Raw genomic sequence first — 24,028 nt, 5'->3', positions numbered from 1 at the left:
ACAAAATCAAGGTAGATGACCCATACAGGATACATCTCAGGCTTTCCCTTCAAGCCCTGCTCTCCTGGACCATGGTTTCTCAACACACATCATCACATAGCTAGAGATGGTCTCTGCAACCCAAGCAGGACACTGTGCCTGCACACTGTCAAATCCTTCATTTAAGACCTGCAGCAGCTCCTCACACAGAGGTTAAGTGCTATGTAAATGTCTCACTTCAGCACTTAGGACTTTGCTACCATCAGACTGTGTAGTGATGGAGTTCAGAAATGCTTGCAGTTAGCCCTTCACTTGCATTCTCCTTTCACTGCTGAGCTGTGGATATTGTGCAAACCTTCCGAAGCATGGTACACAAATGACAGTTTTGTCAGCTCTGGCCATTTTTTATGAAGTTTGGTTTCCTTCTTACAGTCCTGCTGCAGAAATCAAGAGATTACATCAGTGCCTCAGTTTCTCACTCTTAAAAACAAATATGCCATTTCTGGCCCTCAGCATGATTGAAAAATGCCTGAAAAAGGGTATTGAAATCAGCATCGAAGCTTGTTATCCATAAGGCAATATATGAACAGCAACAATTTTTTTTTTAAAGCCATGATTTGGAGTCAATCTGGTGATTTTTGGTGCTTGGTTCATGACTTTGAATGCATGAAGTGGGCAGTCCTAAGAGCAGACATAGCAAATGCCCAACACACACAGCTTCCCTGTGGATTGCAACAAACAAACAAGTTTGTTTGATTAACTCCACTGGAAATAATATTTTAAGGGGTAAAACGATTCCACAAAGATGACATGTTGGCATTTGAAATGAGATGAATACAGTGCATGTAAAAGTGCAATAATCCTTAATAACTAACTCAAAAGAAGCATCATCTCCAGGGATAAGAAGGTAATTCACTCTCCATATTTAATTTGTTTCTAAGCTGCTTTTGAAACAAGACAGCTAAATAGTAAGTTGGCTTGTGATCCTAGGCTTGACTGCTGGACTTAATATAATCGTGTCATTGATTCAGCATACATTTCAAACTTAGTCACGGGAAGCAAAATCAGGTGAGATAATTCCTTAAGCTATTTAAGCAAAAGATTGAACATGGGGTACATTCGGAGATAGGAGTCTGTTTACTGCGAGCAACAGGCGAATGATAACATCCTGTCTTCACTGAGTGACTGCAGCTAACTCTTTGAACAGTCTTGTGCCTAAAGATTGTATTTCAAATTGTGTTTCAAGACATAGCCTTTCTAAATGCATGGCACTCTAGGGTTTCAGTCTATGTTAAAGGAACGGGGGATGACAATGCACTTGATTAGACTGAATCTCATCGGCAAGATCTTGCAAAGGGAATGGAAAACTCTGGCTTGTGATAAAACCACCTCAACACTGCTTCATCTGTTAAAAAACAATACTGGAAGTGTTTTTAAAAACCCAATACTTTTATTCTACATTTCTGAATTGTCTCCACCATTGTGGTTTTATTCTTTAGCTGCTGGGGCCAGAATCAGCTTGACAAATGCTGCCAGACTCATGTTTCAGCCGTGTTACTGAAACCTTCCAAGAGCAGATAAGAGTGTATTGACCACTTCAGGAACAGGAATGTGCAGATAAAATAGGATGTGCATGTTCTGCCAATGCCCTTTGCAGACAACCAACTCTAAACTGGATGATTATTCTAATGCTGCACCTTGACTACGTTTACAATACAGTCTTGTGAGAAAAAAGAAAATAGCAAGTATTGATTTTTAAGAAAAGGTAGCATTATAGGCAACTAATACACAACAGCTACAGTAATGTCTGTCTTAAATGTATACTGGGCAGAGTCCTTAAACTGCTCTTATTGCAAATATCCAAGGCCTGCTCTAAAAACCATAACAGTCTGAACCTTTTAAATGCAAATTTGTCCTATTTATCTGGTCGCAACCCAGTGAGTAGAATCCAATAACTCACCATACAGGATTATATAGCAGAAGGTAATTGCAACTAACTAATACCTGGATGGCATTTAAACACATATTGTATTATTTCAATGAGATGAGACAGAATAATATTTACATTACTATGAGCATCTTCTGTTTACAGAAATTGAATTTACAGTTCAGTAAGGTATGCAGGCGCTACATCAAGAATGAGATGAGACCATTTAAAGTCTTGTGAATTATTGATATAAATTCATTTTGTTTTGTTTCATGCACCGGTGCTTCTTGCAGTGGCACCAGAAGAGCAGTGCGGTTTATAACAAGAGGAAAAAAAAAAAGAAGAGGAAAGAGCAAATGTGAAATGGTGTAATTTATTCACAATTGCTTCGAAATTCTATCTGAATTGTCTCATTATTATTCACGCATTAGAAAAAATGGTCTGAAACATGACAGCATGGGTAAATAGATGCAGAGCTTGGAAAATAGGTAATTTGACTGAAGTATTCATGGCCATTATTAAACAAATGTTATATTGCTTTTGGATAAATCCGTTGATTTTATTTAATTTATCATTGTTTTCATGATAGCAAGGTAAGTAATACCATTTGTTCCTAATGCTCGGAAATGAACAAAACAGGTGTAAATTGATGCTACATGGAATTACATTGTTTCAACAGCAGTTGGTTAGTTAAACTTCCAGAGAATTTCATGAAGAATCTGCATACACTTGTTAATGGAGTTTTACATACAATATCAATGCTTAGAATGTAGCATTCCCATTAAAATCTGCTTTCACTGAGTCTCACTTCGCAGGAAGAGATTGTTCTGTGAGGAAAAATCTTGGATGAGTATTCATTTGAGACTAGCAGTAAAACTGAAAGAAAATTCACAGATTTAGCATAGGAACGCCAGAGGAGACTATGAAAGCTAATATTTTGAAATTGCCTAAAAACTGCAATAAATTGTGCTGCCTACTGAAATTATTAAGCCAACAATAAATAGGTAGAATGGAATATCAAAACCTCATTGCATAGTGTGTCATCTTTCTTTAATGAGGCATTCCTTCAACCTTTTACCTCTTAACACCTTTGGTGATCTTGCATTATGTACCTGTTAGATATTCAACATTTTTCTGGAGATTATGCCTATTGGAAGTACGAAATCTTAGCAATGTTCTGTGTAAGGTAATAATGCCAGAATTAGGTGGTGAAAAGCTTGGTACAGGTTCAGAAGATGATTTCGAGTGAATAGCTATAGGTTCTACTAATTTATTTCAGAAGGGACTTCTCATATATACCCTCAAATATTTAAGACGCTTTGTACTATTTCTCAGGAATCCATATCTTCTCAAAGTGCTTTTTTGTTTTTGCTTGAAGGCAGCATGGACTTTAAACAATACTGCAGGGAATGTACCGTTCCATAAAGCACATAAGGATGGCAGGATCCAGGAGACACAAGGCATAGAAAATTGTCGAAAATGATTAGATGGTACAACACATACTGCTCTTTAGTCATAAGTTCCATTTACGATGACTTCTACTTCCAATAGATAGGATATTAAAAAATGCAATAAAAATGAAGTTACATGAATAAATTTCCAGAAATGAGTGGAGTTCCACCAGTGATCGTCTGTGCGCTGGTAGAGGTAGAAGAATGGGGATGTTATGAGCAGGGCAGCAGTCACTACAACAAATGAGCCTCAATGTGGAGCCAGTGGAGTCCTTGGCGAACGTAACGAACCAGATTGGTCATACTGCTGTGTTGTGTTAAGGGTCCCATCACTGAGTCCAGGTCTACAAAGAATTCTGCAATACACAGGAAGCAGAAATTACTGTTTTGGGCAATGGTACATGGGTTATCAATAGGTTATCATGATTTCACATGCATTAGCAGCAGTGTGCTTTGTGCGTTCCTATGTTCTTGCGCACATCAGTACACGGGCAGTAGGAAATAACTAAACAAAGGCAAAAAACATACAAGTTAGGTCAAATTAGACTTTCCACGCTGGAAGCAAACCCCAGTGTGGTATGATTGCTTGCTACAGTGAGCTTGGAACCGTAGAATCACCAAGGTTGGAAAAGAGCTCTGAGATCACCCAGTCAAACAACCCACCTATCACCAGTATTTCCCACTAAACTATGTCACATGGTACAACATCTTCACTTTCAGTTTTTTAAGTCTAGCCTAAGCTTGCTGTGTATGTGATTTAAATAGTGGACAATGAACTGCAGCACTTCCTTTTCTATGCTGCACCTTCTCCTGGGCATGAAGAGCTAGTCTGCATCTTAAAAAACCTTCTTGCTCTTTCTTCTAGCCTTCTATTTCCTCCTATTGCACTGGTTTTAGCCATTTGCTCATTCAGCTTCAGGCTCCAGAGGACATGTTTGGAGTGGAAAGAGTGGCAGAAGAGGCAACAGGGGAGAAAACCAGCAAGTAGGAGAATAGGAGCCTCTGAGGGGAAAGAAGAGATGGGTAAAGCCCCTGAGATTTGATGCTGGGAAGGGTTATCAGGAGATCACTGAACAGAGACGCAGGAAGAAAGAACACACAGGTTAAGAGAACAAAGTATACCAAGTGCTGGATGTTCTCCAGGTGAAAAGCTAAACCTGTTATGGTCAACAGACACCTCCTAACTGCTTTCAATGGAGAACTGAATTGTGCCTTCTATTGTCTCACAGAATTATGCTCACTGGGGCACAGATAATCCCACACATGCAACATTTACACTATACTCAGGAGAGTGGGAGCCTAGTCTCAGTTAAAGGCCTTTCAGAGTCAGATAACAACCGGCAATCACAACAATGGCTCAGATCTCGCATTCTCACCCTATCTAAAATCCAGTGTGAGGCACGCAGCCAACTTGCTGGTCTGGAGTGCAGATGTCAGTTACAAAAACATTATCAATATTTTCTTCAGCAAGTAAGTGCTGCTTTGAGGTTTTCTATCCAAGTATTGATAGCCTGACCCCGGTCAGTGTGAAAACTATGGTACTATCACAGCACAAAGTGATTTGGCTGAAGGCAAGCATATAATGAAAGCTTAGAGCTATCACCAGTTGAGTTAAGATGCTGCAGCTAGCTGTTACTTTTCATCTTCCTTCCTCTGTCTTTTATTCCCCTCCTCCAATGTGAAATCAATACAATTAGGAATGAAAAAACTTACTGTCTGCATTCTAGTTACCCCATTCTAGGCTCAAATAAATAATAATTTCAAACACTGAGGATTCACCTTAAAGCCTAATTTTGGTTTAATAACTTCAAAATATTTCTGAAAAAAAGCCATAAGCACTGAAGCCACTTATTAAACTCATATGTGAAAGAGCAGGTCTTCATCACTATAGAGTTGACTGTTTTCTACTGTAGACACGAAGTGCTGTTATCTTTGGAAGCTTTAAAAAAAAATCTCATTTGGCAAAGTCAGCTGAGAATTTGATTGCGTGAATGGTGAAAAATTCTCTCGGTGACCCACTACGAACCAGAACATGGGTTGGCTTGGGGAAGCCTGTCATTTTGGCTGCAGATACAGGTTTCATAACAAATGCCATCTATTTTCCCACACATTCTAAGCTCCATGGACATGGCAAAATTCAACCAGAGGTACACGGCAGATTGATTCTGCTTTTCTTTTCAAACCAGATCGGCTTGGCAGGTCATAGTTCTGCTGCTCTTCCTCTTGCTATGCTTTTTTATTTTAATGGCACATCTTTTGTCAAGCCAACAAGAAAGGCTTCTGGCTCCTGCTCTGAGCCAGATGGACATGAGTCAAGTCCAAACTGGGAGCGTGGCATATTTAGAGGAACACAAAACCTAAGATGACAGCCGTGCACATGGGGAAGCTTCAAAGCTCCAATAATGTGGCAGAGATCTCTTGTGTCTGCATGGACATGAGCGAAGAAACATCTATGACAGCAGTGAGACCCAGAAGTAAAGGCTATTAAATGTTACAATGACGGGGCCACATTTTTATTTGAACTATGTTAGTTCACTGGGGACATGTCCTTGGGCAAGACAGCCCCTGTGATTCAGAAGACAACAGAAACAATGAGAGCTGACCACAAAAACAGAAGATTCATTTTCCATTTAAATCCTTCTTTTTCCTCCCCTCTCTCCCTCTCTTCCAACCCTCCTTCCTTCCCCCCCTCTTTTTTGGAGGGGACTGTGGGGGGAAGGACAGCTCTTACTTCCAGGAAACAAGAAATTGCCTTTTTTCTTTTCTTTTTTTTTCTTTTTTTTAAGATGAACTGACTGATTAAACACCCCTAAATCAGAAATCAAGAGATTTGTTCTTTACTTGGGCTTCAAGTTAGAGTCTGAGGTTTGCACCTGTCCCATCTGCTTTCATGAGACATGTCGAACACTCAGTTCCCAGGCCAGTGAACCAGAGCTTGTGCATGGCAACATACGGTCCAGCTGGATAAGATTACTTATAACAGTGCAATAATTGGTCAGTCCTGTCCCATCCAGCAAGATATTGGGGTTTTGAATGATGTGAGAGATACAGGTGACAAGTACTAAATATCATTTCAGGTAGAGTTCATCAAACTCTATAATATTTTTCGTGAAATAATGTCTAAGATATATCTTCTCCAAATGAAATCTGTCATGTGATAGATATGACTATCACAGCACTTCTCATATATTTTTATTACAGCATGCATTTTTCAAATTGCAGTTTAATTGTGTTTAAAAATGCAACTTTAAATCTAGTACTTAATTAGAAATGAGACATCTTTTCAGATAAAATGTAAAGATAGGCACTATAGCACATATGAAACTCTGATCTCTCTACAATGGATTATAACATTTAAATGAAATTTGAAGTAACATGAACTTTCCATTCACTGTAACAAGGCTGCAGGTTGTGAAACAAGATACAGAGGAACAGGGCACAACCCTAGATACCTTGCTCATGTGAGAAACTCTTATTTATGCATCCAGTCCCACTAAAGGCAAGGGACTGCTCATCTGAATAAAGATTACTTCTGTACTGCTTTGCAGAATTGGGCTTATCTGTCTGTAAATCAAAAGGAGAACAAAGAAGAGTGTTGAGGGAGAAAAGCAGAAAGAGTCAGCAGGTTTTTTCTCATCCAGCTCTAGAGCTGATAACAGCAGTGGCTGGGTACATTTTCTGTCTGTTGGCTGAATGCCTGAGCTATTTTGACTCAATACCAAGCAGAACATTTAACAACTCCACAACACAGAGGGCTAATTACAAGACTATCACCATCCTTCTCCTATCAGAGCATCCTTCTGCATTCCCACTGTAATATTATGCAGTACATTTGACAGGGAATCACTTTCATACTTTATGAAAATGGATGTAAATATGGAAAAAATCCAAAATGCTACTAAATTAACCAGTGCAAACAAAGGCAAGAAGCAGTAGGGAGGACTGGACAGAACTTCTATCCTCACCCAGGGATAGATCATTATGACCCACTATTCAGACATAAAGACCTATAAATCTCAAGCTTGGTTTCTCTAACTCAGTGGAAATTTGCCACTGACATTAATGGGACTAAGATCAACCTGCATTGAGCAAGCTCATTTGTCAGGGGAAGCCAGACACCTGAAATCCTGGTATTATTAGAAGAATGAGCCAATTCATGATGAGAATACTTCCCAGTTAGGCTCTGCACCTCCAGTATGAAAGAAAGCTTTGTCAGTAATTTGTGTAGGCCCATGGCTGGAATCTGAGTAATTATGGGGCAGCTCACAGATAGGCCAAATCTGTCCCTTTAGTTACACCTCTGCAACTCCACTATACTCAATATAACCTACTTTAAAACTACTTGGCAAAAGTCTTTTGAAATGACTGTAGTAAAGACATACATTTCGATGTTAGGAATAAGGAAGTGGATTTGCAATCCAAAATAGGAGAACCAAGGTTGTGTTTTTTAATAGGCATGTCCTAACCAGACTCCCTGCATAAATATGACATCTTATGTTTGCTTACTATCCCAACCAGCATTTTTATAGTCTTAAAACCAGTTGACAGAGCAGTCTGAAAATAACCTCAGTGCTCTATGAGAAGTTGAAACTGTGAATGAATTCGCAGTCTCAAAAGCTCTCATCAATTGGGGCTCATGTTTGCTAAATTATTTGCCAGCTGCTCTGATAACCCCACATTCAGCTTGTTACACATCTCCCCTCTGTGCTTGACAAGAGAAGATATGCCTTGGCTACAGTGACCAGCAAGCAGATTTAGTCTGTTTGCTCAAGCTGTCACAGTTGTGTTGTTAGATGTGGTTGTTTTGGGTCCAACTCCAAATAAGACCTATGAGAACAGAAAGCAAGCTAAAGCAGATAAACCCAAGCAGACAAAGAAGAAGCATGCAGGGCACCTTTATTCTCCTTAGTCAGCTTGTCAGCCATGTCCCAGTGCTCGTAGCTTCGCAGAACATTGTTGGTGATGTTGACGTGGCTGGCAGCCATGTGGTGGATGCGCTGAGGGATGGTGATGGTCCCTGCTGAGGAAGAGCCAGTGGTGCCTGCGCTGCCTCCAGCAGAGCTGACAGGGGATGGACTCAGGGACATAGGCGATGGTGTTTCTGTGCTCCTGCAAGACAGAAAGGGAGAGTGAGTCCCCTTTGTGCACATTGCCAACTCCAATGCACTTGAAAAACCAACTGTGCGCCCCAGTGAGGCAAGAATGTGCAACAGTATCTCCTGGTTTTATGAGAGAGGAGAGCTTATAAATTGGGACTGATTGAAGCTAAAAAGGAATTTATTTCTCCCTACAAATGAACGTGTTATTTAAAAAAGAACCACGCACGTGGCTATCCTAAAAATAGAGCAATCTTTCAGAGAAAGAAATATCTCATAGCTGCAATGATTTTTCTACCTGTTGCCAGAAGCTGCTATGGCAGTTAGAAAACACTCAATGTGCAATATCAGCCAATTATTAAAGCATTTTGTGGAAACCACAATGACAGTTTGCTCCAAATGCAGTCATCGCAATAAGTAAAGCGTGAGTCTTAAAAGCACCCTGCAGAGCAGCGTTAGGAGCTGAGGATACTGCAGGATTATGAATATCTCTATAGGATTCTTTAACACTGGCCGTGGAAATTTGGTTCTAATTGCCTACAGTTCATCCGCACAGGTTTATACAGAGCAGTGTTTTAAGTTAACTGTTTAGAGCAGTATTAATGTTCTAATATAGATTTTCCTTTAATTCCAAAACCAGTGATTAGGAATAACCTACTGGCTGCAGGCAGCATAGAGGTAGGCACAGCAAGCTCATGTTTAGAGCTGTGCAGGGCTGAATGCTCACATTCAGCTATTCTCTTTGAAAATTGGTTTCGGTGAACAAGATCAAGGGTTCCAAAAATCTCTCCTCTTGCACCCATTTGGAAGCACTTACCTAGACAAATGCATTCGGTTTACTATAGGACACACTTGAAATGCAGGGTCAAGATGCTCCTGCTGCTCTGTTCATGAAGCAAAGACTCCCAGACTCTCTGAGCAGGGATGTTACAATCTCCCTCTAGAGCTGCAGCCATTGATGTACAACAGCATGCAGCTCACTCAGACTTGCTACTGGCCTGATCCAAACCCCAGGCTAGAAAGGTTCCTCTTGGCTTTATGAACCACCAACAATGACCCTACCCATGAAACCCAGGCACAGACACCCTGCAGGTGCAGTGCTGGGCTAATAGGCATTAGCGGCGACAGTTCTTGCTGCAGATTTTCCTGCAGTGCTCTGCTATTCCCAGTGCTCAACTAAAGACTCCTCAAGATGTTCTCTAGCTCTAGAAAAAGGATGTATCACAATTTGGCAGCTAGTAGCTTTTTACACAGCTTATGTGTTATGGTTTGAGCATGTCCTATGGCACAGATGCTTTATTTTTAAGTCTCAAAGCATCCTGGTTACTTGACATGCCACTTTAATGCACAGAAGAACTGAACTATACTCAGTTAGGTCTGGGAGTAGTTAAAAATCATAAGAATCTGAGGGGACTGGGAATATTTTGTTACAGCCACTTACAATGAGCTGACGCACTTCTGCCAAGTAAAGCACATTGTTCATTGGATTTACCCTGTTGTGCACAGCCATCATTACTGTGGTGAGTCCATTAAATCTCTCTATTTTGTGTTTTGTGTCACTAGAGGTGGGAAACATTTCTGTAATGATACCAGGGAAAACTTGTTTCATTGCCAGCCTGGAACTCAGGCCAACTTCATAGAGGTTCACAATCCTTTCAAAGAAAAGTGGCCAAAAATCCCAGTAGACCAGGCGGAGATTTTTGGTAATTTGAAATCCTGAGCCAGACAACACTTCATGGCAATACATAAGTTTTGCTTTGTTAAAAAACAGATTTAAGAATATCCTGCTGTCTCCTCCTCTTGAACCCGACCACTGATCTCCCTTCAGTGGTGCCACATTCTGATGGTGTTTGGTCATTCCTATGCAGTATGTGGCTCTTTTCACCCATCTGGTTGAAAAGTGCAGAAGGATAAGAAGAAACGGTAGAGCCAGCAGCTCTGGGGAAGGCAGAGGGTCTCCCAGTGCCAGCATCAGGCCCAGAGCCACACCCCAAAATATTTCAAAATATCTAGGACAGTATTTTCCTTCAAGCAAAATGACGAAATTTCTGGTTTTGCACTGAATCGGAAAAAAAATTGTATGAAAATTTCAATTCAGCCCCTCTACAGTTGTATTATTTTGCTTACTTATTTGGTTGCTCAGGAATGCCTAACAGTTGTTTCTTCTCATGAATCACCAGGAAGAGCCCATTAACAAAAATAATTTTCACCTAGAATTCAGCCTACTCAAACAAAAGAGGAATGAAAGGTCAAATCCTCCTCCTTTGTTTTATCTGTATGTCCGGCCAGGAGAAAGGAGCAGTAGAAAGCATGTGCCAGATGGCAATAGTTGTCACAAGTTGTAGGAAAGGTTGCAGTGGCAACACACCTTCACTGAACAGCAGACCATAGCTGCATTACTCTGCTTTCAGACAAGGATGTTACTACAGAGCCTCTGATAATTGGTTGACTAAGTGCCCTCACAATTTCAACACTATTACACCTCTAGTTTTATTAAAATGCACTTCTCATATATCAACGAAAAATTCATTGGTCTTTCATTACTGAACAAATCACTGAAAAATCTTTGCAAAGAAGGTTAACTTTACTATGGCTTCCTGAAATAACATGGTTCTTGCTAGCTAATTAACAGATATTTTTATGGCCTTCATTTAGCTGGAGAAGCAAACTGTTAAAGAATTCATCACAGAGGCACCATAGCTGCTTTTAGACTTATGAGGAACAAAGAGGAAGGTCTGTAACAGCTCTTTCTTCCCATCCACCTTGGATAGCTCACATGGGTAACTAATTCAGTGCAGTGGAAACTTATCATCCCCACAGGCCAAAGGCAGATATAGTGACCATTAACATTTAAGATCAATTCTGTAGCCTGCTGGATATTTGAAACACATCTGCAGCTCCCAAAATACTGCATCATGGCCTTGCCTTTGCCTTTAAAGGCACCCCAAACATTCCCCACCCATTTTGGAAACACTTGTTCCCAGATAGAAGTACTCAGCAGAAAATACTCACTTTCCATTGCCGCCCCAAGGTGAGGGGGCCTGTGAGGCTTTTGAAGAGTTCTGTAAGTACAAAATCAAAATGTAAATAAAAGAGATGCAAGAAGGACGAAGTACATTAATACCAAAGACTAAAGGTTCAGTGTTGCCTGGTTTAGCTGCAAGAGCTGCAGAGCACGTAGCAGAACAGCAACCCTGCACATCGGTCTCATAAACAAGTGGTCCGTGGATGACAGGTAGGTTCCAGGCAGTAGCTTGAAAGCCACTTGACAAAAGAACAAATTCAATAAAGCCCCAGCAAAAACAAAGGTGGTTTACAAAGAATTGGTTTAATTACCATTTAAACTTAGTCTGTAAAATAAGTTCTTCAGAATGCAAATGACTTTCTGTCTTTAGGGAGGCCTGCAATCATTAATTGGAACCAAAAAGAATTCTAGTTGATGACTTACCAAAATGCAGTTCCCCCATGTTACTAGCGTAGTTGTCTTGAGATTCAGATAGTAGGAGAAATAAAACTTCTGCATAAGGAACTTGAATTCTCTTGTTTTTATTTATTTTATTTGCATGAATGGACTTTCCTTACTTGCTTACTCAGTTTGACTCTCACACCTGTGTAGCATCTTGTACAACTCTCTACAAAGACTCAGACTAGATAGTACCTTTCTTAATTCCCATTAAATCACTAGTATCATGGCAGAAGCCATCTACATGTGCTCTAAGAAAGCAATTGATCTGAGGTCCCTTGCAAAGAGGTCAGCACAGAGTGAAAATTCAGACATATTTCACAAATTCTCTGCAAAGTATTACCATTGTTATTACAAAATTAGTCTGATCCCTATAATCACCATGTTCCATGTGGGGCACAGAGATTCAGTGGAGCTCAGGATCATGCAACTGATTCTGAGAGTAAACTCCTATCCCTGATTTCTTAATTATGGCTGAACTTGCCAAACAGTGTTGATCAAAGCAGAAAACACTGCCAAAACATAACAGTGCTGCCTATACTGCATTTCATGAAAGATGTGAGCATGAACCAGAACATTTGCTGCAGAGCACATGTATATTTTTGCCACCAGCATGTATTTGCCACCAGCAAGAAAGAGGCAGATCCTAAACTGCTCTGGAATGTCTTCAGAGATCAAAAATGAGCTTTGAGATTAGTTTCTGCCATTTGGGGATCATTTCCAACAGTATCTGGAGTAACTATCTGTAGACTAGACCTCAATGAGAGGGACTTGACAATTAGGATATTTGAAATATTTTTATCAAGGACTACTGACAACGTATTTTCAAAAAAGTTAAACATTCTCCTGAAATTCATAGGTGTAATAGGTGAAATGATGCCACTTGCACAGATTTTACAAAATTTGATTTCAATTTTAAGCATTTATATTTTGACTACATTTTAATCCAAGTTGTTCCTGAATTTCAAAACTTTTTTTATGATTAAAAGGTTATTTTGAAACATCTAACTGGAAATTAATCCGAACCAGCTCTGTCTACAGATGTTTTCAATTTGAACAGCGACAGTTGTGAGGAAAAACAGGAAAAACAATTCTATCGAAATATTAATCTCCAGTTCAGCTGTAAGCACTGGACTGCTTTTCACAATTAAAATTATGCAAAACTTTGAATAACAATTCTATTAAAACAGTTAATCCATTCAGTTTGTATTAAAGGCTCTTGCTAGTGAACACAGAGGACACTGTGCAGCAATACAAAACTAATATCTATTTAATAGCTCTATTCTTGTCTTTTCTCCTTGCATGCATTCACTACAAAATGATCCTGAACATAAAATCTGTATAGACTCAAAAGCTATTTCTAGCAAACAAGTTGCAGTGGCCCATTCCATACATCCAGTAACATCAGCTGAAATACTCAGCTACAATTAGAAAGCCTGAAAACAGCTTTTTGGGCATTTTCTTTAATTACTTTTTAATTTTCTTCGTTCTTCACCATATATATGCTCATTACTTCATACAGCTAGAGAATGTAAAGTGATTTTAAGGGAAAAGAGAATCACATCCCCCCTCCCTTGTCCCCTCTTACTTTGTTTTTAATGGATCATTGCTGTTTGCTGATAAAGTCTAATAATCATTTTTTTAAGAGACAACCTATATCTGTCCTGGATAAAATCCGAAGTGAAAGGAATGCATTTCATGATAATGCTGAGGCTACCAACACCCCCAGTTCAAATGTTATTTGCTGCACAAACTCCTGCTTGAATATTCACTGAAGGCAACACAAGAACCCTAATGACTTCAAGACATCCTCCATTTAGGCACAAGGTCAGATGTCCTGTTACTGAATTACCAAGATACATGGACGCAGCCGAGTGCCTACGTATCACACACAGAACAACAGTCAAGTCCAGGCTGAATAGCAGTTCGTAGCAAGTTCATAGCATAGTTTTACAGCAGAATAACCATTTCATGACCATTTACATGAAAATATTAAAGCTGAGTGTTAGGAGATTTAGACTTCGCAGTACCAGTAAGTCAAAGCCTGGGCCAAAGAGGCTTTTTAAAAAAAAAAAAAAAAAAGATGGATGGGCTGCCATAGCTGCACAACTAAAAAATAACATAATAGCATGTAGTGACCAAGTACAAGAATAAATGCATGCTTCAAACTGTATTAACTAGTGAAATATGTATATCAGAATGTTGGGAGAACTGAAGAAATTCTGTTTCATAATTTAGAGAAAGCAAGCAATTGTTCTCACACTGGATAAATAGCAATTGCCAAAGTAAAGGAAAATATCATTAAGTCAGAACAGTCACTTGCTCTCCGCTCTTTCAAGGGAAAGGAAAACAAGACACAGATATGGCTATACAAAGTTCCTCAGAAACAGAGTGCTAAAGGCAGCTCCTACTGAGGCTGTTATAAGCAAGCAGACTTACGCTGGAGATAGCTGAACCCAGCTACAGAGGAGCCACCAAAAATCTGAGAGTCTGCAATAAGCTTCAGCATATCTACCTGAATTTCAAAACTAAATTTAATGAAGTGAAGCCTAAAGAACTGCTTTATCATGGTTCTTTGTGTGTGTGGGGGAGATGGGAGGGGGAGCGGGGTCAGCACATAATCACTTATGTACTGAAGTCTTTACAAAATCTTGCATAAAGATTACACAGAGTTAAGAATAATGTTATTTTAGTGGAGTTACTGAGTATGGTCTTTTGAATCAAGTGACTAATCCAAACATCCCTCAAATCACTCCTGTCCCCACTCCCCTGCAGACACCCTCCCTACACTTTTCAGGGGAGAGGTTAAATGGAGGACTTCTAAGTCATGCAGTTATACTGTGAGAGCTCTCAGTGCCAGTATGAATTTCATTTCATATCAATAAATTAAACAGAATAAAGATTACCTTAAAATATTCCATCAGAGATCTGGAGTACTTCATAGCATGGTCCTTCTTTAGCTTAAACATTCTCAAGTACAGAAGCGATAAGCATCGGTAGCTGCAGTAATTAGGAAAGGATTGTGTTAATTCCACTGCTAAATGAAACTTATAAACTGAAGGTAAAAAAAAAAAAGAAAAGTAAGAAAGCTGGCCTATATTTTATGGTTTCTGTTCTAATGTTAGGTTTTGAAACATAAGCAAATGAAAGGAAAAAAAAAAAAGGTCAAAAGCATTATAATCCAATCTTGATAAGAATATAAATTAGAAGAATAAATGTTTAGTCAGCTGCTGAAGAAATCCATTAGTTATCCTTTAATAGTTTAATGGAAAACAAGAATAATGATCTTCTGTAAGCTGCTTAAGTAATTCAGTACTTTTGAAGTCCTCCTGAAGATTTCAGCTGCTTCTCCTTGTCGCAGTGGGACTTACCATAAAACTGCTAGTTTCTTGTCCCCTTCTGTGGCAGAAGAGCCTGTGAAATTCTTGAGCCTCATTGCATACCTTGTGAGAAAGGTAAGGAGAGAAGAAACGTGTGTTCAGTTGTTTTGACAAATACTAGTGTCACACTGAAAAATGACAGGTGCACAAAGGCAAGCTTACAGCCTCAACAGCTAATGATCACATTGTTCCATAATGGTAAGATGATGCAAAATCCAACAGAAAGCACCACTTAAAATTGGGAGGGCTGAAGTAAATCATCAACCCACTTTCAGGGCCAATAAGGTGAACTGTTCCTGATATTACTGATGCAGAGTCCTGCAAACACCTGTGATGAGTGTTGGACAGATACATAAGATCTTGTCCCTCTGTATGCTGAAGAGTAAAGTAATATGGAAAAATATTTTACATAAAACACTTTGGGCTTGAATGATGATTACAGAATCCTTTTCGTAAGTACAATTTCGGAGTTCTTAATATATACATTTTTTCTATGTATTTTATATGGAAAATGGTGTTAAATGCAGGAAAGGTCATGCTCATAGTTTTTTTAAGTTCTGCAGTCCATTAATTTACAAATCTTACATACTTTGTCTCCTTTCTCTGTTTAATTGCTGTTTTCCAGCACTTGGACAATGAAAGACTGAGCAGATACGCCTCCTCTCTCTCTTATTTTTTTTCTTTAACTGAGCACACTCCATGTCATGCATTTAGTCTCTTGAAAATCAATTCATCACACAAACTCATTGTTCTGAGCCCTAATGCAATTTCACAGGTACTTGTGTTAGAATAAGTAATAGGGTTCAGTGTTGCATAAGAAAGTTTTAAGGTATCCAGGCAATCTTGATGAGTTCTCATTTACAAGGAGGTAATGGTGTGCAGGCAGGCAGTGCTGCTCTCAGCCTGCCTTCCTCTCACCATCCCCATTATCAGCACAACCCCTGATGTGCTTCCTCCCTGTCCTATCTCACCTGCTTTTTGATATTGTTGTTCTAGTCATACTGAATGAGTCCAGTCAAACACAGAGTGCTATGTCTCTTTGGGATTTTTCAATGTTACGTTGGGCATTTTAGCATTACCATTAACCAAAAGAGCTTTGAACGTCACACCTCTGATATTTCCAATCTCTTTGATGCTCTGCTTGCTTTGACAAATAGATGTCTGATGCAGATACTCAGGTCAGACACAGATAATGCAAAAAGGAAAAAAATGGGCCTCCAAGAGGGGGAGGAGTGAAAATGAGAAAAACCTTCTGTTTCATAGCCCACAGTAAAAATCTATGTTAATATTATGAGCCACATTACAGAAGTGCACGTGCACTGCTGCATGTTTCCTTTTTGCATTCAGCTGTAGCCCACGAGAGTTGTATTTGTCCCTAGAGATTATTGAACTGGAACCAGCCTGCTGCTCAGCTGGGCAATCACCTTTTTTTCATGTCTGTCTACTGATGCCAATTAAATGGTCAAATCAGTTTAACCTCTGCCTACAAGATGCTGCATGCACGAATTTATGGACGAGGCTCCATCTTTGGTGGTAGGGGGTAGAGTTCACCTCACCTGACTGGAGCTACATAGAAATTGGAGGTCAACTGTAAGGAACTCCTAGAGATTCCTTTACAATCAGAAGCAGTTCAAAAAGCAGTCCAGAAGCAGTGCAGGTGCTGCTTCTGTGCCAAGGTCTATCTATTGTCCACCCCTCAGTGGGCCAGGAGCTGCCAGGAAGCTCTGCTGTGGGGTGGAGGAAGGCAGAGGGGACACAGGTGCTGCTGAAAGTTGGCTGCATCATGGTACAGCCATAGACTCAGCTGACTCCATCCCACACTGGAGCTGTAGGTAGAGGGGAGCTGCTCTTGGAGCTGCCACACACGTGTTGTGGCTGTTGAATCCAGACCCACTTCTGAACACAGACTGTGGGGTGGAGGAACAAGACTTTCAACTGCGCTTCGTGGTTCCCTTAAAAAATGAAAAAAATGTGGTGTCTACTACTCACTTCTTTAAAGTGAGTTTGCCCTCCTGTATAGCTGTAGTTATGTAGTTCAGCACAAAAGGTACCAAACTATCTGCTGTTAGAGTACAGGAGGAGTTCCAGCACAGGGAAACAGATTTTCTTAATTCCACTGCACCTGAGGGTTTAACTTGGAGCCTAAACATTGAGTGAATATCATTTTTTGTTGAGTAATCTCTTTGATTTTCTTCCTCTCTTCAAAAAGAACAGAATGTAACAACATTTTAAATATTGAACAGGCATATTATTAACCTGAGAGTAAGAGCTTCTTAAAATCTGATACATTTTATAATGTAAATACCTACTTATTCAAAATGTAAAACACGCTTTATTTTTTGACTGCCTTTAATAGCTAATCTGGCATATTGAAATCCTGCATGCCAAAAAGCAACCTTTGTTCTATTGAAAAGCAAACACTTAGAGGTCTGATTAACCACCTTCTCTACCTCTTGTGTATACTGCCAGTAATTACACTGACATCAATGATGAAATTCCCAGCATACGCAGGGGAAAGCAAAGGTGCATCGCAGTGAAGAAGGAAAATCCTATTGTTCTACTTACAGGTAAATTTAATCCTACCCAATTTCACTTTGATAATTTGCATTGGTAAAGCAAAGAAAACCTTAGTTACTTGGGAGACCATTATTTCTATGAACTACACATTATGAAACAGATACAGGTAACAGCAGCAGATTTTTAAACACTGATTTTACTAGTAAGTACAAGCTCTCTCATCTGTATTCTAGCCCATAAGTCTACAAAACTGCATTAAAGCGAATTCATCTGGATTGCATTCATCATTAAAAAGTATACTTTTTTAGCACAATAAAAGCAAAAAGCTTCCTTCACCTTCCACTATGATTTTTAGTGCCAGGTTTCAGGTTTCAGCTCTTTTCTTTTTTTCTTTTTTTTTTTTACTACCATGTTATAAACCTCTAAAAACAAGGTTTGTAATAGCAATCCTGATAGACTCACTTTAGTGTTCTGAATTATAAAACTACACCTTCTAAAAGACAAGTGTCATTGCCAAACAGTGAAATTACTGTACTTTACTTCCACCCACTACATCTCAATTTTAATTTTATGAATATTGCAAATTATAACACTCACATTATAACCTCTAAAGGGGATAATTTATAAAAGCAGTGTCCATCAATTATAAATTTTCCATGACATTAATAAAATGGCAAGAACTAATTATGATGACTTCTGAGATGAAGATGCTTTGGACAAATCATTAATACGTTGAAATTATATTTTTTAAAACATAGCAGGTTCTAATTATGACTGAAATGAGCTTATGAAAATGATCACAGAAAGGACATTAACCTGATGAGTTCCACAGTCTCTGAGTACATGGTATATGGAGATTTAGCTTCTAATGGATCTCGCTCCATAGCGTTCCCACACTCGATGAAGGACAGGGCAGCATCAGCATAATTCACTGCTTTGCCGAACTTCTCCAGCTGAAATGGAAATGATATCATCAAGGAAACCCTTCAGCTTTAATTTTGAGGCAGACAGATCATAATAGAAAGCAACACCAGCATTAAGATGAAAGCAAAGCATGGCCACAAGTTAGGGGTGAACGTATACAGAAATTGAAGCCAGGTGTATGTTTATCCCAAATCTTTTCAGGTGATATATGGCCAGGCACTGCACAGAGGAAAGCCAAATGGCATCCATGGGTTTACAAAGGCAATGAGCAAATCAATACTGCTCTTCAATATATAAACTAAGTTTGTGTGCAAGTGTGCATGGGTTAAGCAACAGATCCGAGCCATTTGTCAGTTGTCACAATCTGTGGTGGCTGTTGACGTAAAAAAAAAAAAAGCCCTCATCATTTATGTTGTGATTGAAAGAGGGGGAGAAAGAAAAAGGAGAAAATATAGCACTGCTAAATATTTTATTTTACTAGGATTTTATTGCGAAAGGTTTTAGCTCTCATAATGGTTGTGATTAAACTGACTTAGACATCCTGATTTCTTTTTTATGTGTAATGAATATTATATACGACATTTTTATAGTAAGTATTTTATAATAGTGTTTAACATTTTCCATTTTTGATAGCGGGATGGAAGAGATCTGATATACTTTATGTCATTTAAAAATTTCTGTGGATGTCTTTATCAAAATATTTTGATGCATCTGCTTATGCTTCTCACTCATTAAATGGAAGCTGATTCTACCAATATATTAAGCAGAACACGTAGTATTTGTTCAAGGTAACAGCATCTCTGGCTTTGTGGCTACTCCTTTTAAGCACTACCCTCTGCATTCATGGAAGGTTACAATTTCAGGCACTGCACTTGCACACTGATTACATTCAAAGCCTTTGTATGATGGATAGGGATTACCTGAACGATTTAAAAAGGGGAAACATTTCTGGATGCTTTCCCTGTACTCCACTGTACTCCTCAGCATATACTGCTACTTCCTTGCTTCGTGTCTTCCAAAGAAAACACGTGTATTACAAAAGGGAGCAGATTGAGTGTTTACACACAGTTTGAGACAGAAATGGGATTCCCCCCTGTACTTTGCTCCACACTGACTCCAGTGGAGTAACTGGAATTGCCCCATCTCACCATAGCACAGCTGAGAATAGAGCAAGCTCAGTTAGTGGATACTGCAATGTGTCCAAATCAGCTGATTCCTTACTGCTGTGCAGGACAAGGAGAGGTTGCTCCCATGATACAAAATGCTGCATCCTTCGCCAGAGATCTCTGTGCCATACAAGCTCAGACACAGCACTGCACAGCAATAGACACATCTCATTCACATGTGCTGACATATTCGGAGGCCACGTGCGGTATCTTTCCAACCATGTCTTTCATTTCTGCTTGTTCTTTGTCATGTCAGCACCAAGTAACCAGAAGCAATTGTTTCCATAGGACAACTAACAGTTCAGGTTTTCACAGCAAACGTGTTAGATGGAGATAATTTGAGTGCAGCTGTATTGAGTGGGTGGGTGCAGGGGGAAAGGTTGAGACCTAAGTAGCGGAAAGCAAAAAGCAGATTGTTGGTGGGTATCTATGTCTGCCAACAAGTCTTATCGTAGTGTCTGGCCCCACATTCCTGTAGGAGCACTCGGGGTGTCAAACTGCATGTGACAGGAGAAGCCTGCCCGCGGGTAGCGGCATGACATGCTCTGCCTGCTCCTCTTAGTTCTGCTTGAGAAACACCACTAATTCCACAAGGCACAGTCAAAGGTAAGAGGATGGAAGACAGGTCAACACTTATGGAGCAAATCAGACTGTGGAGGAAAGCGGATCGACATAACACGTTGAGATCATCAGGAGCCTGAGCCTGTAAATATTTGCCTGTGGAGCAGGCAGCCCTGTGCCAGAGCCATGTGTGCTTTTTCTAAAGGTCAGCCAGTTGAGGGAGGTGCTGCCAGGCCACTTCTGCCAGCCTTCCTGACTGAGGTCCCAGCACTGTGATGAAGCCAGATCTGGGCCAGGCCACAGGTCTCGGTGCTCACAGCCCCTCTGAATGGGTACCTTGGGAGGGAAGCTGCTGCCTTGGTGACAATTGCGGTGCGATGACAAAAGCCCACATCCAACTCCCATAGAAAACACGCTGATAATGCAGGGAAAGCTGAAGCAGGCAGCTTGGTGCATCAATTCTCCTTTACCCTTTCAGCTCACCGACAGCAGAGGGAGAACAGTGGTTTCTTAATTTTTACAACGTAGCATTTCATTGTTTTATTTTTTGACAAGCATTTATTTCCAGGTACAAAAGTCTCTGATGTAGGATGACACTGTATGCACACACAAAACTGCCCAAATGATCAGTGACAGGTGAATAATCACCCAAATTACAACTGAAGAAGAACTGGAGGGATGAAATGAATGGCCACACTCTAAGACATCTTGGTTTAAATAAATAGATGAACCAAGTTCCACTTAGCCTGCATAAATGAGCTGCTATTCTGCACGGCATAGAGGAGCACAGACCATACTGCAAACAAATGACTATTAAAGGCACTTCAGTGTTAGCAATACATTGGACTGAACAAACTATGGCTGAAATCTGTCAGAATTGTAATGTATCAGATATGGTAGTTCTGTCAAAATCAAATCTCTGCAAAATTAGGCCAGTTTAGGTGCAATTTAATCTGGGACAAAATGAGAGAAGAAGCTTTCCCAGCACTGAACTACCTCATTGCAAGATTTTTTTTTGTAAAAAAAAGTGTGTTCAGTCTTTATTTGCCAGCCTAATAGCATGCAATAAAAACAAATGCACTATTAAAAAATCAATTCCTGTAAATTTTAAACAACCGGATTTAAAATATCAAGTAGTTTTGCCAAAGGATGATGAAATTTGCCTTTTTTTAGCTTTCAGTATTTTTGTTTTGGGCTCAAAGCAAGTATAAGGGCAAATTTCAAAAACACATCAACTTTGCTGATATTATCTTACATCCTTTCCACAGTAAGATTGTTGCTTCTCCCCAGAAGAGAAACCAGCTATTGTAAGAAGTTTATTTCAGCGTGAATGATGTGTTAAAGCCTAGGAATGATGCTCAGGCTTTGGCTTGTTGTGGGCAGTGTGTTTACAGAGTACAGTTTGAAGCATATTTTAGTCCACAGAAGGGTTCCTTTGGTTTCTGAGGCTTTAGGAAAGATTAAGAATTCAAATTTTTGTAATACCCAGCTCCATAGTGGAGAGAGACAAAAAAAGCCTTGAAAACTTACCAATGCATCTGCTTTATGCTTTAGCTTCTTAGCTTCTTGCATATAATAATCTGCATTGTGGAGCCTAAAGAGACAAAATCAATTATTTCAAGTCTTTGTTTTCACACAGTTGGACCAACATTGCTTGAGAAAAGTGCTTACTGCTTCCAAGAACAATTTAGATGTATATACCTACTTATCACTTTCAGTCTTATCCTGATATTAATCTGAAATTGCCATATGAAAAGATCTGATGAGTTACCAGAATGCAAAATAACTAGCTGTGGAAACTGGCCACCCAAAGGAGCCATTAAAGTCTGCTGAACAGAGGAAAAGGAAAAATATTTTAAACTAATTAGAAAAAAATTAAGAAGAATTACTGTGAGCCAACATTCATGATCTGAAAACATTCATCAGCAGAGACTTCATTAATCAGTGATAACAGTTCATTAGTAAAGTTTAAAACTGTACATGCCACTGTGCAGTACTGTCCACACAAATGCCCAATGCTACCATAATAATTAAAGGTACTTTTCTTTCACTGGGAACTCTACTTTACAGAAATCCCAAGTACCTAATATGCAACTAGCACAAAGAGATCTAATAGTACTCACACATCATCAAATGTGATTTTAGGTCTTCTGGACTCAGAATTCCCATTGGAAAGAGTTGGCATTGCAGACCAGACGTCTGTTTCTAGATGGTTCGTATCAAGAACAGTGTTGGCTGTTGGTGCACTGTGTGTTTCTTCCTCCTAGAAAAATGGACTGCTATTATTTGAATATTCATAATATTCAAATATTATTCATAATTCAAAATTCAAAAAAAGCTAAGGTACATGCATGTTTACCCAACTACGTCCAAGAAACCTCATGAAATCATCTTCCATCCTTTATGACGTGACCCCATTAGATTAATTAGGCATTATGACTCCAGTCCAAGGTGACAGTCATCCTGGACAACACAGTGCTACTGACAACACACTCATTAAAGCCAAGTTGGGCTGCAGGCTGGAAAAAAACTCAGTATGAGGTGGATCACACTAATGTAACAGTTTTTCTACAGAATTAGTAGATAGTTGTAAGGTGGATGAGAAGTCTGCTCAGATTTCAGCAAGGAACAGTTTCCTCATCCTTATTATACTGAACAGAAAAAAGAATGAAAAGCAGAAGTTGGGAGTTGTGACTTTGCATTGACTGAAAATACAAGCATAATAGAAGTATTTAAATCAGGCAATTGCAACTTTCAACCAGATAAACTAAATTATAGATGAACCAAAGAACTGATAAAGAATTCTGGCATATTTTAGAATACAAAAATATTTTAGAAGACAAATATTTTGGGGATCAAGGTAATAGATAAAACAAGGAAAATCCAAATTGGAGGTGCTGGGAGTGAGAGGAAGTGGCCTTGCTCTTTGCATAGCATAGCTTACTTGCTGACACACACAGTTCATTTTGGCACTGGTTTCTCTTGAAGGCATGTACATTACTGTTGCACCTTGAAGTAGCACAATGATATCAGAAAGCAACAGGGCTGAATGAATAAGGTGAAGCGATTTGTCACCTATGTTCCAGTGCAACTTCTGAGTTTTGCTATTACAGTGTATGGCAACAACCTCTCACAAGGTGGCGAACTGTGAAAAATGGGGTTACGCGTCCTTTTCTGTGGAAGAATTCTCTCCCTGTCTTTTAATTTTGACAGTCATATGAAGATACGGTTTGATACTAAGAGAGAAGTTTGAAGTTCTAGTCATTTTCTAAAATCAGCCAGAAAACTGAGTTTTCCCTCTTCTCCGTAAAAGCAGAGGACCAACTGACCAAGTGAAATTTTACTTCTTTCTTTTTTTTAAAGTCAATTTGCTATGCAGCTGCTAGCTTTGTTTCTTTTTCACGTACATTTAGTATGAAATCATCTAAATCTGGTGAAAGGCAAGAAAGTATTATCTATGTAAAAATGTTTAGTGGTGAGCTGGTCCTAACAGAATGATGTTTTTACTGGAAAACTAATCACTGTTTGCACGATCTTCAAAAGCCCAGTACAAGATTTATGAAG

At 39.4% G+C, this 24,028-nt stretch overlaps 1 protein-coding gene across 1 annotated transcript in view; it reads right to left on the bottom strand.

Moving 5' to 3' along the window:
* Nucleotides 1–3,591: 3,591 nt before the first annotated feature.
* AFF2 (ALF transcription elongation factor 2) overlaps nt 3,592–24,028 on the bottom strand; it is a gene marked incomplete at both ends in the record, with an annotated part of 331,742 nt that continues 311,305 nt past the window's right edge. The window contains 9 exons of the mRNA XM_079541773.1: nt 3,592–3,713; nt 8,252–8,466; nt 11,466–11,515; nt 12,036–12,083; nt 14,823–14,916; nt 15,288–15,359; nt 18,630–18,766; nt 21,995–22,058; nt 22,588–22,727. Coding sequence (XP_079397899.1) covers nt 3,592–3,713; nt 8,252–8,466; nt 11,466–11,515; nt 12,036–12,083; nt 14,823–14,916; nt 15,288–15,359; nt 18,630–18,766; nt 21,995–22,058; nt 22,588–22,727 — 942 coding nt within the window. The remainder of the gene's footprint in view (nt 3,714–8,251; nt 8,467–11,465; nt 11,516–12,035; nt 12,084–14,822; nt 14,917–15,287; nt 15,360–18,629; nt 18,767–21,994; nt 22,059–22,587; nt 22,728–24,028) is intronic.

The sequence above is a fragment of the Tetrao urogallus genome (assembly GCF_951394365.1).
Source record: "Tetrao urogallus genome assembly, chromosome: 13".
Classification (NCBI taxonomy): Eukaryota; Metazoa; Chordata; class Aves; order Galliformes; family Phasianidae; genus Tetrao; species Tetrao urogallus.
This window is presented reverse-complemented; position numbering and strand designations above follow the sequence as displayed.